At 44.8% G+C, this 16,689-nt stretch overlaps 1 protein-coding gene across 1 annotated transcript in view; it reads right to left on the bottom strand.

Annotated features, from left to right (window-relative positions):
• Positions 1-16,689, bottom strand: part of TMEM132D (transmembrane protein 132D) — a gene marked incomplete at both ends in the record, with an annotated part of 633,090 nt that overhangs the window by 77,285 nt on the left and 539,116 nt on the right. The window contains one exon of the mRNA XM_082640474.1: positions 6,206-6,346. Within this exon, the coding sequence (XP_082496600.1) occupies positions 6,206-6,346 (141 nt within the window). The remainder of the gene's footprint in view (positions 1-6,205; positions 6,347-16,689) is intronic.

Raw genomic sequence — 16,689 nt, 5'->3', positions numbered from 1 at the left:
GATGCCTATTGGCATCAAGCAAACAATACATCCGAAATCCAAATTTCACAAAGTATGTGTGTTAACAAAAAAAATCAATGTAACAGAAAATACCATGGGAAGGGAATGGAAGATCTGATACTTTGTGCCTTGCTGGATGTTTATTAATGTTCAGTACAAATCTGGGTTTATTCTACCATTGATTCATTCCACAAACATTTATTTATTAAGTAACTGCTATGTGCCAGGCCTTCAGTTAAGTCCAAGAACACAGAAATGAGTCTGACAAATACCCAGTCTAGAATGTCTCCAAACCTGGCAGTCTGTCCACACATAAATAACTGAGGATAACCACATTCCAAGCACAGTCACAACTTTACCTAAGAGTTAAGGTCTAAAGAAAGGTGCCTTCACCTCTAGTGAAATTACTCTTGAAAAATTTTTTAAATTGGGGCTTTTCGGACCATGAATGTATTGTTTGACCTCTAAAGTCTGACTTTTGTCATTTTGATCTTTAGCATCTTGGAAGTAACAGTGTACAATCCTCCTGCACAGACTAATTGCCTACCCAGTGTCTGAGAAAGAAACACTCAGCCCCTCGCTTCTTGTTACCATTTAAGCTGCCAAAGAATCCTAATTAGCTGTCACAGTTCTTCCTCCATGTAGGAAACAGAAAATATGGAGGAGGAGCAATGGAGCTGGATCCCTTTCCTCCTGACTTTGCCTTTACGTCCAAGATGTTATTATCTCTACAGCCACCCTCATCAAATCTTTCCTCTTTTTTGAACCAGACTAACAGAGCCATTTTAATACAATTCTGAATATTACCCATCAACTCAATATCCATCATCAGTTGGAACTCCTGCATATTTTCTCTTGGTCATGGAGGAAGTCCCACCCACCATCCTTGAAATGATCTTGCTTTTTTTTTTTATGAAGGTTCAGGGAAATTCCACTGCACAATGAATATATAGATGTCTCCTCACCCCAAAGAGGAGAATGTTGAGCTGGGTTGTTTACTGATTTTTCTCCTATTGAAGGGAAGTTTCCCTTGAATATCAGAATCTTCCATGTCACACCCAAGAGATGGAGTTCTTCTCCCTGGTCCACTTTGTGACTTTATAGATAAGACCCTTCCTTTCAATAGCTATCGATAGAGTGATTGCTATTGTTCTAGGCACCAGGAAATCAGCAATGGTCAAACCAACAAGGCTTTGGCCTCATAGGGGTGGACAGTGAACAGATAAACAAGGTCATGGTGATAAGTTCCAAGAAGAAAAATAAACCAGGGAAGGGGGATGGGGAATGGTTGAGCTAGAGTGTTGCCATGTGGACTGGGGACTTTGGAGTTAAGACCTGAAGGAAGTGAGGGGGTGAGCTGTGTGTGCATCTGGCAGAAGAGACAGCAGATGTGTGGAGGTCTTGAGGCAGGAGCATGTCTGTGAGGTCCCCTGAATCTCCAGAAGGCAGTGTGGCTGGAGGGAAAGTCAGGAAATGAGGTCAGATGGTGAGGGTGCACAAGGGAGGACTGGGAGATTGGATGGTCTTCGTGGCAATTGTAAGGCATTTAGCTTTTACCCTGGGGGAGATGGAGATGCCACAGGAAGATCTTGAGTAGAGAAGTGATGTGATGTGACTCACATTTCTAAAGGAATGCTTTCACTGATGGGTTGAGAATAGTTTTTGGGATGGAAGACAAAGTCAAGAGCAGTAACACCAGTGGGGAAGCTTGGGGAAAGTTCACTTTACCTTCTAACCTTGACCCCACTTATTCAGTTCTAAATTAAACTTGGAAAGATTTTGTGCAGATATTCCTGAAGTTAGGGATGTAGCTAAAAGGCAAATCGCTACTCATAAAACAAGTATACAAGTGATCCAAGTGGCTCTAATCGATTGATTTCTCAACTCAATGCAGAACCAAATTTGTCATAGGAATGTTATATCCATTTTACAACTGAAGAAACTGAGGAACAGAGAGTTTAAGTATCTAGGCCCGGTTCTCATTTGTAAACATCAGAGCCAGGATTTAAATCCAGGCAATTTGGCATGACAGCCCAAACTCTTAAGCAGTGTGTGTACTCTTTTTGTAAAGCAATAGTCATGTAGGATGTGGCACTGTCTGCACCTTTAGATCAGACATATGCTGCTCAGTTTGCTGCTGTCCCCACTACTCCATATTTTCTTTACACATTTAAGTTACTGTGTGGATCTTGTATTCTAGGGTTATGATCCCTGGCCTTGATGTTCTCCAAGATCCCTTATGTAAATTCTCTATAAGTGAGGTGGTATGGAGAGGTTATGTGGCCCCTTTCTAGGTCAAAGATGCCAAAGAGGTTTCATCTCTATTTTTTTTTTTTTTTTTTTTTTTTGCGGTACACGGGCCTCTCACTGTTGTGGCCTCTCCCGTTGTGGAGCACAGGCTCCGGATGCGCAGGCTCACGGGCCCAGCCGCTCCGCGGCATGTGGGATCTTCCCGGACCGGGGCACGAACCCGTGTCCCCTGCATCGGCAGGCGGACTCTCAACCACTGCGCCACCAGGGAAGCCCGGTTTCATCTCTTATACCCACGATTGATGGTATTGAGAAGGACTGCCAGGAATGTCTAAGCATAATAGAAAGATGCGTTATATATTCGACTGGTGATGTTGAGAATTTTGTGTGAGGTATGTTTGCTGATGCTGCCCTTGGCTAACCCAGGATGGAAGGCAAGGTTGGCTTGCCCTCTCTGACACACTTTATCCCATTTTCCCAGGAGGCAGAATCTCTGCTTGTCCTGATTTTGACTCTCAAAGAGGAAACTGATCCAAGCAAGTTCATTCTGACAACATTTTCAGGAATGGAGATATACAGTCTCTCGCATAAGTATGTTCAATTTGACAAAGGAGTGCAGGGAGAATTAATGCTTGGCCCAATGGTATGATGTCTTGTTGGAGGGACTGCTAGCATCCATGCATGGAGGAGTTATTTTTGGCTGGGAGTGTGGGCTCTCCATGTGCCATGGTAAATAATCACCCATGAAGGAAAGGCCTGCACAGAGTCCTTGAAGAGAGGTGGGCAAACGTTTTCTGTAAAGAAATGGATAGTTAAGTATTCTTGGCTTTGCTGGCTTTGCAGTCCCTCTCACAGCTACTCAGCTCTGCCACAGCATTGCTAAAGCAGCCATGGACAATAATAAATAGATGGGTGTTCCTAACTTGTTACCATGGCAGCCATAGTTTGCCAACCCCTGTCCTGAAGGATGAGTGATAGAAGCGAAAACAAAACAGGCCTTAGAAATGGGTATCATGAATCTTGGTTTCTAATGATGTGTCAAAACTCTGTGAGTTCATAGCAGCATTAGTCACAATAGCCAAAAGGTGGAAGCAACCCAAATGTCCATCGATGGATGAATAGATACATAAAACGTGGTCTATGCATACAATGGAATATGATTCAGCCTTGAAAGGGAAGGAAATTCTGACCCATGCTCTAGCATGTCTGAATCCTGAGGACATTAGGCTCGGTGAAATAAGCCCGACTCAAAGGACAAATACTGTATGATCCCACTTATATGTGGTACCTAGAGTGGTCAAATTCATAGAGACAGAAAGTAGGATAGAGGCTACCAGGGGCAGGGAGAGGGGGAATTCGTGTTTGATGGAGACTTAGTGTTTAAATGGGTATCGAATTTCAGCTTTGCAGATGCAAGAGCTCTGCAGGTGGATGTTGGTGATGGTGGCACAACGTGAATGTACTTAATGCCACTGCCCTGTCCGCTTACAAATGGTTAAGATGGTAATCTTACGGTATATGTATTTTGCCACACACGCACACACACACACACACACACAAACAAACCTCTCAGTGCCTCAATTTCCTCATTTGAACTATAAGGATAAAAATAATACTATTTCTTGGGGTTGCTGTGAGGATTAAAGAAATGCTCACCTGCTGGGTAATGAACACCCAACACTTATAGAATCACTGTTATTTCTATTATCATCACTGGTATAGTGCTTCTATCTATATTTAACCTGTATCAGGAATCAAGGCCTACTAACAATTCTGAAATGAGGCTTTATATGTTAGAAACTGACAGGTGGATAGAGAAGAAGAGAATTAGGTGGGTCTATGATTGAGGAAAGGAAATACTGTTTTCTCTAAACTAAAACATTTATTCTTAATCAAGCAACAAAAAATTCTGACACTAGTAAGTCAATTTCAGGGGAGGAACACTATTATTTGGTGTCCAAATAGGATGCTGTGGTAGGAAGAGATAGCACCAGGTACACAGACAGAGTTAATGCCGTACAGCCTACAGGTGCTTTTTCTGCCTCTGAAGCTTCATTTGCATCCATTAGGGTCTCCACTGATGGTGGGGGACAAATATGGGTCCAGTCCCTGCCTCCAGCACATGGCTTCACCCCACTCTGTAGCTACAGATTCTATTCCTATAATGAGAGATTTATTTTCAAAATAACCACCCATACAACCTAAATATCCGTCGATGATAGATGAATGGATAAAGATGTGGTATATATATATACAATGGAATATTACTCTGCTGTAAAAAAGAATGAAATGATGCCACTTGTGGCAACATGGATGGACGTAGAGATGATCATACTGAATGAAGTAAGTCAGACAGAGAAAGACAAATGTCATATGATAGTGTTTATATGTGGAATCTAAAAAAAAAAAGATTCAAATGAACTTATATACAAAACAGAAACAGGCTCATAGGCATAGAAAACAAACTTATGGTTACCAAAGAGGAAAGCGGGGGGAGAGGGATAAGTTAGGTGTTGGGATGAGCAGATACAAACGACTATATATAAAATAGATAAACACCAAGGTCCTACTGTAGAGCACAGGAAACTTTGCTCAATATCTTGTAATAAACTGTAATGGGAAAGAATCTGAAGAAGAATATATAGATATATATTTCTGAATCACTTTGCTGAACAGCAGAAACTAGCTCAACATCGTAAATCAACTACACTTCAATGAAAAAAAAAAAAAACAACTGCCAGCAGGATTTGCTGAAGGACCAGATGCGGGAGAGAGAGAGAACGGGAAGTCCAGGATGTGCCATGATGCTGCTCTGAGCCACTCGAAGGATGGATGTGCCATGTACTGATGTGAAGGGGCTTCTGGAATAAGTGGGCGGCGGCGTGTCATGCAACGTGCCACGGGGCTCCATTGTCTTCTCCCATCTCTGCCTTCTCTCCGAGCAACTAAGGACAGGCATGTGCCTCTAACTTGTGGTCCTAACATCTGAAACGGGACCCGGCACTTAGCGGCGATTCAAAGCTGCGTTTGTCCACGGCCCCCTCGTGGGTGGAAACGCGCCCTGGGGCTCTCATGGGGGCAGAGAGGGCCTGCAGTCCCTGCGCAGAACAGGCAGGAAGGCTAGTGGGCTCTGCCTAGTGCCGGGACCACAAGGATGGGAGTCCCCCTCCCCGGACCACACCCCTCACCAGCCTGGGGCTTTAGCTGGCATCTCACAGCATCAGAGGAGGTGCCGGGATGCCTCTGTCTCCACAGTGGGTGGTGGCAGCGTGACAAACCCCTCTCCCCTGCCGACTGGCATCGTGCTACAAGCTGCCTGGAAGAGCAAACTCAGTCCCCCGCCTGGCGCATCCCCCCGAGGGCCTTTGTTTTAGATCACTTCTGCGTTCAGTTTAAAAGGAGAAAGAAGCCAGAGGAAAGGAAAGAGTCTTCGGCGCTTACAGGAGGCCCGGCGGGAGCTGGTCACCTCATCCCTAAGTCAAGGAGAATTCTGCGGGTTGGCCAGGGAAGCGGAGAACGGTGGTGAATCAAAGCTGGGGGTACTGGTGTACTTTATACCCACACTGACTTTCCACCAACGCTTTGTGCACTCAAATCACCTCAGAGTGTGGCTGCATATGTGTTCATCTAGCTTCCCTCCGCTTCCCAGCCGGGCGGTTGGGGGACCGGAGCCTCGGTTAGGATGGTGGTCCCTCATCCCTTCGCAACCTCCCCAGGAGGTGGGGAAGAGGCCACAAGCACTGGGAAACGCGGAAGGTCAGAGCATCACAGACCAAGACTGCTCCCCAGACCAGTTCCCATGATGTTCTATTCCTGGGCAGGGAATGGAAGCGGCAGGCTAACCAGAGCGGGATCGGGGGGGATCCCGGAGGGCCCCGTGGTCCCAGCAGCTCAACGAACACGGATGCCGACACGACAGCGGATTTCTGCAGGGGCCCGGGAGGTGTCGACTTGCCTTAATGACGGCTTCATCGGAAGATCGGCACTCCACAGACTTGAGATCGGTCACGGCGCCGTCCTCCTCCACGGAGACCACCTTCACCGGCACGGCCACCGTCTTCCCAGTGAGAATGGCTGTGTTCAGGATCTCCGCCTCCTGGAAAACCAAACACATCCGACGGTCACACCCCTGCACATCCGCGCGCAGACCGCCTTCCCCAGCCTCCCTACAAAGAGCTCCACCCTCACTCGGGCTCAGACCCGGCACGGGGCACCGGCCGAGGGGTCACAGCGGCCAGGAGACAGCGTTCCACCATCACCCAGACTCACGCAGGGAGAGTATGATGGAGAAGGCGTATCATATGTGGGGGTGAAGGAGCAAATGCATCACTAACATTATGCTTGACAAACCTCACCATGTGCCTGGAACTGCCCTAAGCACTTTGTAAATATGGACCTACAAATTCTCGCAGCATCACAACGCACATTCGTATTCGCTCCATTTTGTGGATGGCACAGAGAGGTTTTGTCACTTGCCCAAGGTCACACTGCTAGGAACTAGTGAAGGTAGGATTTGAACCCAGGATGTTCAGCTCCTGAGTCCATGTGTTCGCCATTCCAATTGGTATAAATCCACACAAAATGATTCCAATGTAAGCAGTCAACTGTTGACCAGAGGAGCAAGGTGCCTAGATGAGTAATGAAGCAGGGGGCAGGCAGAGGCTGTGAGAGACCCTCACTCTGTAGGCTGTTGCTCAGGCTTCTTTCACGTCCTGTCAATGTTCACATCCTGGCCTCTGTGCTTGTCTGGAATGCTATGATGGCCCCAGTGACACTCCCAGAGCCCCATCAATGTGACACACGCACGCACAACACACACACGCACCCCCCCCAAGCACGCATTTTCCCTACTAAACACTCCCTCCAGAGCTCAGCTCAACACACGTGTCCTGTGGGACACCCCCCGCTTGCCCCTGTTATTTGCTTGCAGAGGTCGAGGACATGACAGCCCCTCAGAGCCCAGGAAAGAAAGGCAGGGCCTCTCCTTCAGGCACCCGACACAGCTGCCGTTTTACTGTTACTTATAGTCGTTCAATCCTTTCATCCCTCTCCTAGATGGTAAGCTCCGTGGGCTGCATTTGCTTTCTGTTCACCAGAACCTCACCCAGAGCCCGTGGAAGGCATGGAGAAGGGCCCAACAGGGAAGGAAATGGAATCCACATCAGCACGAGCATCTCCTTGCTGTGTATCTCAGTCCTCTGTGCATGAGTACCTTCTTTTTTTAATTTTAATTTTTATTGAAGTATAGTTGATTTACAATGTTGTGTTGGTTTCAGGTGTACAGCAAAGTGATTCAGTTACATATATACATATATTTATTCTTTTTCAGATTCTTTCCTATTATCGGTTATTAGAAGATATTAGAGTTCCCTGTGCTATACAGTAGGTCCTTGTTTATCTCTTTTATATATAGTCGTGTGTATCTGTTAATCCGAAACTCCTAATTTATCCCTCCTGCACCTTCCCTTTTGGTAACCATAATTTGTTTTCTATGTCTGTGATTCTACTTCTGTTTTGGAAAGAAGTTCATTTGTATCATTATTTTAGATTCCACATATAAGTGAGATCATATGATTATCTGTCTGCATGAGTCCCTTCTTCTTGGCACTGGGTACACACGTGACTTTTCCCAGACACTGAGCAATAATCCTTACTCTGCACTTCTCTCCCCAGTGAGCCCATGCCTTCTTTGGCTACTCTTATACTGTTGTGGCTTGTGAACTGGCACAGTCCTGGGAGATCATATGAGCCCATTTCTCAGATGGAGAACATTGAGCCCTAGGAATCTCATTCTTCTCTGCAGAGATTGTCACTTCTAATCACATGAAAATCAAAGTCCCTGGGCTTCCCTGGTGGCGCAGTGGTTGAGAGTCCGCCTGCTGATGCAGGGGACGTGGGTTCGTGCCCCGGTCCGGGAAGATCCCACATGCCGCGCAGCAGCTGGGCCCGTGGGCCATGGCCGCTGAGCCTGCGCGTCTGGAGCCTGTGCTCCGCAACGGGAGAGGCCGCAACAGTGAGAGGCCTGCGTACCGAAAAAAAAAAAAAAAAAAAAAAAGAAGTCCATGTGTAACCCAAAATCTCTATATAACAAGACTTCCAAGTTCTAGCCCATGGCATTCTCAGTTCAACCCCCGTTCATCACATGTCCATCGTGTTCTAAGAGGTTCTGTGTCAGCATGCACACCGAGTTTCTTCTGTCAGTCTGAACTTGACTGACCTAGCCTTGGTACAGCAACAAGAAAACATCTGGACAGGCATTAGGAGCTGTTTAGGGAGACTTTTGCATCTCTTAGAGACAAGCTTGCAGAGATTCTGGTTAATTTGGTTTTCATGTGAAATCACAAATGCCTGTTCAGCCGCACGCCAGAAGAAGGCATAGAAGTTTATCATCTTAAAATTACATAACCGTTTTCCTTATGTCAACTTTCCATTTATTATATAAGATCTTACTTTTCCTTTATAGGACTTGGTTCATTTTATACTTAGCTCATTTGGTTTAGCCTTTGGAAATGATAATATATATATATACACATGTATGTATATAAATATATATTTTGTTCCTTTATTTTAATTCTAAAAGACAAGACTACAGTTTGTAATGTTCCTGAATTTCAAAGACCATGCCTCAAACTGTCTGAATATGCATAGGCCTCCAAATACCCCATTGCTTATGCACCTTTTTTTTTTCCTCCCCTGTGGGTTCCCAGCCAGATTTTGTTTTATTTTGGGTACAAACATAGTAAAAGAATAAAGGAGCCCAGTCAGAATGCGGTGCTACTTTCTGTTGCCTCTGGGAAGGAAAAAGGCCGGGCGTATTTTTCTACTCTAAAGGGTAGAGATCAAAAGGAACTATTCTTACTTTGGGAAGAAGTGGAAAAAAGCATTTTAACTCTCGGGCCCAAACTGGCCCACTCCACACGGAAAAAACAGACTAGAGGAGCAGCATTAGGACACCAGTATCAAAGAAAACAATTTTTCACATCAGTGGTGGAAAAGTAAAGAGCATGTCTGCTCCAACTCATAAGGCCTTTAATGCATTTGCAGTCAGGTCAGCATCACGAGAAACGACCCTGCGGTAACCAATGAGCAGCTGTGAGCCCGCACATCTGGGGTGATTTCTTATCCTCTAAACAGAAAGCATCACTCTGCCTGCAGGATCTCGGTGGGGATTAGGGACTGAGATTTCAGGCTTGGTATTCCCCTGCCTTCTCTGTGCAATTCTTTGACATCAAGAACCTTCTCTTAACTCTGCTCAATATTCGGTAATAACCTAAATGGGAAAAGAATTTGAAAATGAATAGGATATATATATATATATATATATATATATATATATATATATATATATATGTATATATATGTTTACAGAGTATATGTAGAACTGAATCACTTTGCTGTACACCTGAAACTAACACAACATTGTCAATCAACTATACTCCAATATAAAATTAAAATTAAAAAAAAGAAACCTAGATCAGATCCACCCAATAATCCACGGACTTCATGGTTATAAAAAGCAATATATTCCCTACTGCTTTTATTTTTTAAGTTGTTGCTGTGTTTTGTTTGAATTAGTTAAGTCTGTTTCTTTCACTTGCATTAATAAAGTTTTGAGTAGTGCAAAAAATACAATAAAAACTAAATAACGTGAAAAAAAAAAAGAACCTTCTCTTGTGCATCACTGGCTTTCTCCAGGACGTGAATGGTGTATGGATGGCTCACAAAAGTCTCTAGACAAGAGGGTGGTGGTGAAAGTGCCCGCTGAGCCCTGGCTTGGGCTGAGACATCATCCCATAAAACCCTGGAACTCAGCTGCCTTATTGCCATGAGTTCACCTTATCAGAGCCCCTGTGCCTAGGAAACAAAGGCAGCATCTCTTGAGAAAGCTCGGTCTCGGTTCTTACTGATAGTTCCACGCTCGCCTTCTGCCACATGGGCATCCTGTTCTTGCCAGTAAGTCCTTCCTGGGAATCTGACAACACAGCTGCAGAACTTCAGGGTCACCAGAGGATAGGAGGGAGTGTGGGTGCGGGAAGAGAAGCTGACTGTGGCACCAGAAAAAGGGACAACCTCATGAGTGAGGTCACACATCCTTTTCTTGGAATCTAACTCATTATCATCTATTGTAAGGAAACAATAACCGTCCTCATTTTGCTGGAGAGAATGATGACCCGCATCTCGTTTTGGAAAGCCCCTAGAATAGATGTTGGGATGAGGACTCAAGGGCCATTTGTTTGGGAGGTTCAGGAAACTTCAGGAAGGGAGTGGGGAAGGGATACAGGGAGGAAGAGGCAGCCAGTGAGGGTGTGTGTCCTGCCAGCGACCACAGTGGAGGCTGGAGCTTTGTCCTGCAGGGGTTGATCTCTTTTACAAAATATACCGTGCATTTTATATATTTCAATATGTTGCAATGGATTATGATATATTTCCCTGTGGGGAAGTTATGTGAAATCACCCCTAAAAATAATTCCACAGAGGGGCAAGGGAGCTGGGGTATTTATACATTCATCCAGCCTGCTGTGTGTGCAGGCAGACAGGCTTCAACAGTCCCAAGGAAAGCTCCTGGCAGACGGTAACACTGGGAATTGGTCTGGAAGGGTGTAAGGGAAATGCATACAGCATCGACAGTCTGCTGTGACTTAAGTGTGAAGTAATTTGTCATATGGAGGTCTAACGTATTGGAACCAACATTAGAGTGTTTGTTTGTTTTTTCAAAATTTCCTCCTGCTTCTAGGATTTCAATTTTCTCTTCGTGTATGAGCACAGTCATTTGTTCATATGCACTCTTGAAAATTAATTTTAAAACAGAGGAGAAGATAATGGGTACAGGAAAACATTACATGAGATGGGGAACAGTCTAAAACATGTCAAAAACAGAAACAGACTCACAGACATAGAAAACAAACTTATGGTTACCAAAGGGGAAAACAGGACAGAGGGGTAAATTAGGAGTTTGGGATTAACAGAGACACATGACTTTATATAAAACAGAGAACCAACAAAGACCTACTGTATAGCACAGGGAACTATACGTGATATCTTGTAGTAACCTATAAGGGAAAGAATCTAAAAAGAATATATATGTATGACTGAATCACTTTGCTGTACACCTGAAACTAACACAACATTGTAAATCAACTATATTTCAATAAAAATTTTTAAAGAACACATCAAGGGGGCTTCCCTGGTGGCTTAGTGGTTGAGAGTCCGCCTGCCGATGCAGGGGACACGGGTTCGTGCCCCGGTCCAGGAAGATCCCACCCACATGCCACGGAGCGGCTGGGCCCGTGAGCCATGGCCGCTGAGCCTGCGCGTCCGGAGCCTGTGCTCCGCAACGGGAGAGGCCACAGCAGTGAGAGGCCCGCGTACCGCACACACACACACAAAAAACACAAAAAAACACATCAAGAGATGGATCTGTGTGTTAGAGACAGTTTGTAACTCACCCAATGTGCATTCTGCCTTCCTGCCTACTTACCAAAATGCCAATTTCGTTTGAGGCTGTAAACTGCCCAGCTAAAATTATTACATTTCTTTGGCTGCACTTAAGCTGTGACACAGTTCTGGTCGGTGACATATAAAGGGCAGTCACTGGGGGAAGCTTCCATGGAAGTTAAAACAAAACCAGATTCTGAAGGTGGTTTCGTGCCAACCCTTTCTGCCTTCCCATTGTGCACAGGTGATGACGGAGTTAGTGCTGTCTCTTGTACCCCCAGAGTTGGAGTTTGCTGTTAAGAGCCACACGGTTCAGTGTAGTACAGTCGATTAACCGTGAGGAAGCTGATATGGGACCATTGGGTTCAAATCCCACCCTTGACACGATTCACTGGGTGACCCTGGGCAACTTAACTCCGTTACAAAAATTGTTTGTTATTAAATATAATTTCTTTTTGGCTTTAGTTCCCGAAATCCACGCTCCCTGCGCTGGGAGTGCAGAGTCTTCACCACTGGAATGCCAGGGAATCCAAATTACTTAACTCTTTTTTTTTTTTTTTTTTTTTGTGGTACGCGGGCCTCTCACTGTTGCGGCCTCTCCCGTTGCGGAGCACAGGCTCCGGACACGCAGGCTCAGTGGCCACGGCTCACGGGCCCAGCCGCTCCGCGGCATATGGGATCCTCCCAGACCGGGGCACGATCCCGTGTCCCCTGCATCGGCAGGCGGACTCTCAACCACTGCGCCACCAGGGAAGCCCCAACTTACTTAACTCTTGGTGCCTAAATTTTCTCAACTATAAAATGAGGATAACAGTACCCACCCTTGCGTTTGCCCTAGGTTGAGGTGAGTTTATAATTGCAGAGTGTTTACAACACTGCCTGGCACCTCAGAAGTTCTAAGTGTTCGATAAAGACAGTAAGTCCCTTATATACAAATCTTCAAGTTGCGAACCTTCAAAGATGCAAACGTGCATTCCATCAACGTCCGGGGTGAGTGCAATTGCAGCTCGCCGTCGTCCCCTGTTGCTGACGATCCCTCAGCTCTACCATCTCCCTCCTCCTCTCCCTCCTCCAGTCAGTAACTCTTCCTGCCTGTTCGCTTGATGCCAGCCCCTGGATGCCAGCTCTTGTACTGGTACTACTGTACCTTTCAAGGGACTGTATAGTAAGATTAAAAATGTTTTCTTTATTTTTTGTGTTTGTTTCTTTTGTATTATTTGTGTGAAAAGTATTATAAACCTATTACAGTACAGTATCATATAGCTCATTGTGTTAGCTGGGTACCTAGGCTAACTTGGTTGGACTTCAGAAGAAATTGGACCTACTCACCCGCTCTCAGAATGGACCTCAGAATGGATTTACTGGACCCAAAGGTGCATGATGACTGCAAAGGAGTAGTGTCCCCCAGAATTCCTGTCTGCTTGGAACCTCAGAATATGACCTGATTGGAACATAGAACCATTGCACATATAATTAGTTAAAATGAGGTCATGTTGGGTTTGAGTGGGCTCTAATCCAATGACTGGTGTTCCCCATAGGAAGAGAAAACAAAGTCAGAAGCACAGGGAAGATGGTCCTGTGAAGATGGAGGTGGAGATGGGAGGGATGCAGCCACCAGCTGAGGAGCATCAAAGATGCTGGCCTCACCAGAAGCTGGAAGAGTCAGGAAGTGTCCTTCCCAAGAGCTGCCAGAGGGAGCATGTCCTGTTGACAGCTGGATGCTTGATCTGGAGATTCCTGAACTGTGAGAGAATAAATTTCTGTTTTTTTTTTTAATTGAAACATAGTTGATTTACAATGTTGTGTGAATTTCTACTGTATAGCAAAGTGATTCCTTTATGCATATACATATATTCCTTTTCATCTTCTTTTCCATTATGGTTTATCACAGGATATTGAATATAGTTCCCTGTACTATACAGTAAGACTTGTTGTTTATCCATCCTATATAGAATATCTTACATCTGCTAACCCCAGACCCCCAGCCGGTCCCTGCCCCCACCCCCTTGGCAACCACCAGTCTGTTCTCTATGTCTGTGAGTCCGCTTCTGTTTCGTACATAAGTTCATTTGTATCATATTTTAGATTCCCCCTATAAGTGATATCATATGATATTTGTCTTTGTCTGACTTATTTCACTTAGTATGATCATCTCTAGTCCATTCATGTTGCTTCAAATGTCATTATTTCATTCTTTTTTATGGCTGAGTAGTATTCCATTGTGTATATGTACCACATCTTCCTTATCCATTCATCTGTTGGTGGACATTTAGGTTGTTTCCATGTACATTTCTGTAGTTTTAAGCCGCCGCATTTGTAGTACTTTGTTAGGGTAGCCCCAGGAAACTAGTACAATGACTGAGTCCCGAGGAGAAGCAGCCTGGATGCTGGATGCCCTGCAGCACTAAGCTGGGACTGCTTCCTCTGAACACAGCTGGAGAGAAGACTAAAATCCTGCTTACTTCATCCTTCTGTGTTTGTGTGTCCTGTTACTCACAGATAATCACAATCCCATCTGACACACCCTGGAAGGAAGAAATCCTCATCAGTTTTCACAGGTCTTAGGCTGAAATAAGCAAGTTAAATTGTCTATTGTCCCTTAATGAGAAGAAAACAATGTCTGGACCTTCAACATTACTGTGGCTTTTGGAGATCATTTTAATATGTGGTTTTGAAACGATCCCACGTTTGTTAAACTGGACAAACACGGCTGGAATAAATAAATGCGGTGTCGGCCGCATCCACTGCTTCCTCTCTGAACGAAAGCATCATAGATGAAGCTGTGGGCACCCCACTGGAGGAGCACAGAGAAGGACAATCATCCCATTAAACAAACAGAACGGAGCACAAATGGAAGCACCGCCTTCGGCTACGATGTGCGAAGCTCGGTTCCATGTCTGCATCTGGGAACGTTGGAGGCTTATCTGATCAAAGCGGCATGCATGCTAACACATATATATGGAATTTAAGGAAAAAAATGTCATGAAGAACCTAAGGGTAAGACAGGAATAAAGAAAAAGAGCTACTAGAGAATGGACTTGAGGACACGGGGAGGGGGAAGGGTAAGCTGTGACAAAGCGAGAGAGTGGCATGGACATATATACACTACCAAACGTAAAATAGATAGCTAGTGGGAAGCAGCCGCATAGCACAGGGAAATCAGCTCGGTGCTTTGTGACCGCCTGGAGGGGTGGGATAGGGAGGGTGGGAGGGAGGGAGACGCAAGAGGGAGGAGATATGGAGATACATGTATATGTATAACTGATTCACTTTGTTATTATAAAGCAGAAACTAACACACCATTGTGAAGCAATTATACTCCAATAAAGCTGTAAAAAAAAAAAAAAAAAAGCGGCATGCAGCCCTATCCCTTTACCTCCAAGCAGGGCGTTTCACATCTTTTAACTCAGCGAGAGAGAAATTTGAAAGATGGGCATTATGAGGAGTTGGCAATAAAGTTAACTGGCACACTCAGCTTGCTTTTACTTAGATTTACACAAAGATAGCATTTCCTCTGGGCACATATAAGGACAGAAGAAGAGGGTGTAAGCTCTCCAACAAACAAGATTTGAGTGAAATATCAAAGTAAATTTCCTTATAATATTTTTAAAGGAAAATAAAGGGTTCCTGGGATGGACAGCTTTCGTTTTCACCTGCTCCGAGTCCTTTGGTGTAATAGGACTTCAGTTTTCCTTTGGGGAAACCATCCCTTCTTTTTAGGACTGAAAATCACCATAACCCTCTGCCCCTGGCCACAGGAGTCGGCAGACCTCTCTGAAGCTATGACAGACAGGTACTCCTACCCTGGATTTGAACTTCATTCAAGGAGAGTGAGGCAACGGCCAAGGATGTTTCTATTTCGTTCGTCCCATTGGCGGCACCTGGAAACGTCTGCCATTTGTCTTCTTACCTGTATTTCCACTAAGGTCCTGGTTCCTGCCTTTTTAACTATTTTATATACTCTCTGAGAGAGCCTGGATTCATTTGATAAATTCTTTTTTAGAGGGTAGAACTTATGTTAAGTTTTCTCACCACACACACTAGTAATAATAATAGTAATAATAATAAGGGAGGGAGGAAACTTTGGGAGGTGATGGGTATGTCCATGGTCTTGGTAGTGATGCTGTTTTCACAGGTACAGTAAGTCCCCTACATACGAACGAGTTCCATTCTGAGAGGGCGTTCGTAAGCCCACTTTGTTCTTAAGTCCAACAAAGTTAGCCTAGGTACCCACCTAACACAATTGGCTACATAGTACTGTACTGTAATAGGTTTATAATACTTTTCATGCAACTAATACATAAAAAGAAACAACACAAAAAATAAAGAAAACATTTTTAATCTTACAGTGCAGTCCCTTGAAAAGTACAGTAGTGACGTACAAGAAGAGCTGGCACACAGGGGCTGGCATCGAGTGAACAGGCAGGAGGAGTTACTGACTGGAGGAGGGAGAGGAGGAGGGAGATGGTAGAGCTGAGGGATCGTCAGCAACAGGGGATGGAGGGTGAGCTGCAATTGCACTCACGCCTGACGTTGATGGCTCAGGTGCTGGTTCCTTGCTGGATTCAATTCTATCTACCTTCTTGAAAAAAAACGACCGAGTGATGTCTGGGTAGTAGCTCTTTTTTTCTCGTCGTAGATGACACGGTAGCACTGGATTGCATTCTGAATGGCTGCTGCAACCTTCGTGTACCGTTCTACGTTCGGGTCCTGTACCTCAAAATCTAACAGTGCGTCCTGAAATAAAGAAAATCCCCTGCCACTTCCTGCATCGTGAATCTCTTCAGTTCTCCAGTTACTTCTTCTTCCTCTTGTTTCTCACAAAAGCACGACCACTTGTAGAGGATGCACGCACGTGACAATGTACTCCAGACACGTGAACTAACTTATGTGATTGGACATGTGGACAAGCGTTCACATCTTTGAAAGTTAGCAACTTGAAGGTTCGTACGTACAGGACTTACTGTATATACGTATCCCCAAACTCATCGAGTTGTATACTTT

The sequence above is a fragment of the Mesoplodon mirus genome (genome assembly GCF_964341445.2).
Source record: "Mesoplodon mirus genome assembly, chromosome: 13".
NCBI lineage: Eukaryota > Metazoa > Chordata > Mammalia > Artiodactyla > Ziphiidae > Mesoplodon > Mesoplodon mirus.
Note: the sequence above shows the minus strand (reverse complement) of the source record. Positions and strands in the feature narration are given on the sequence as shown.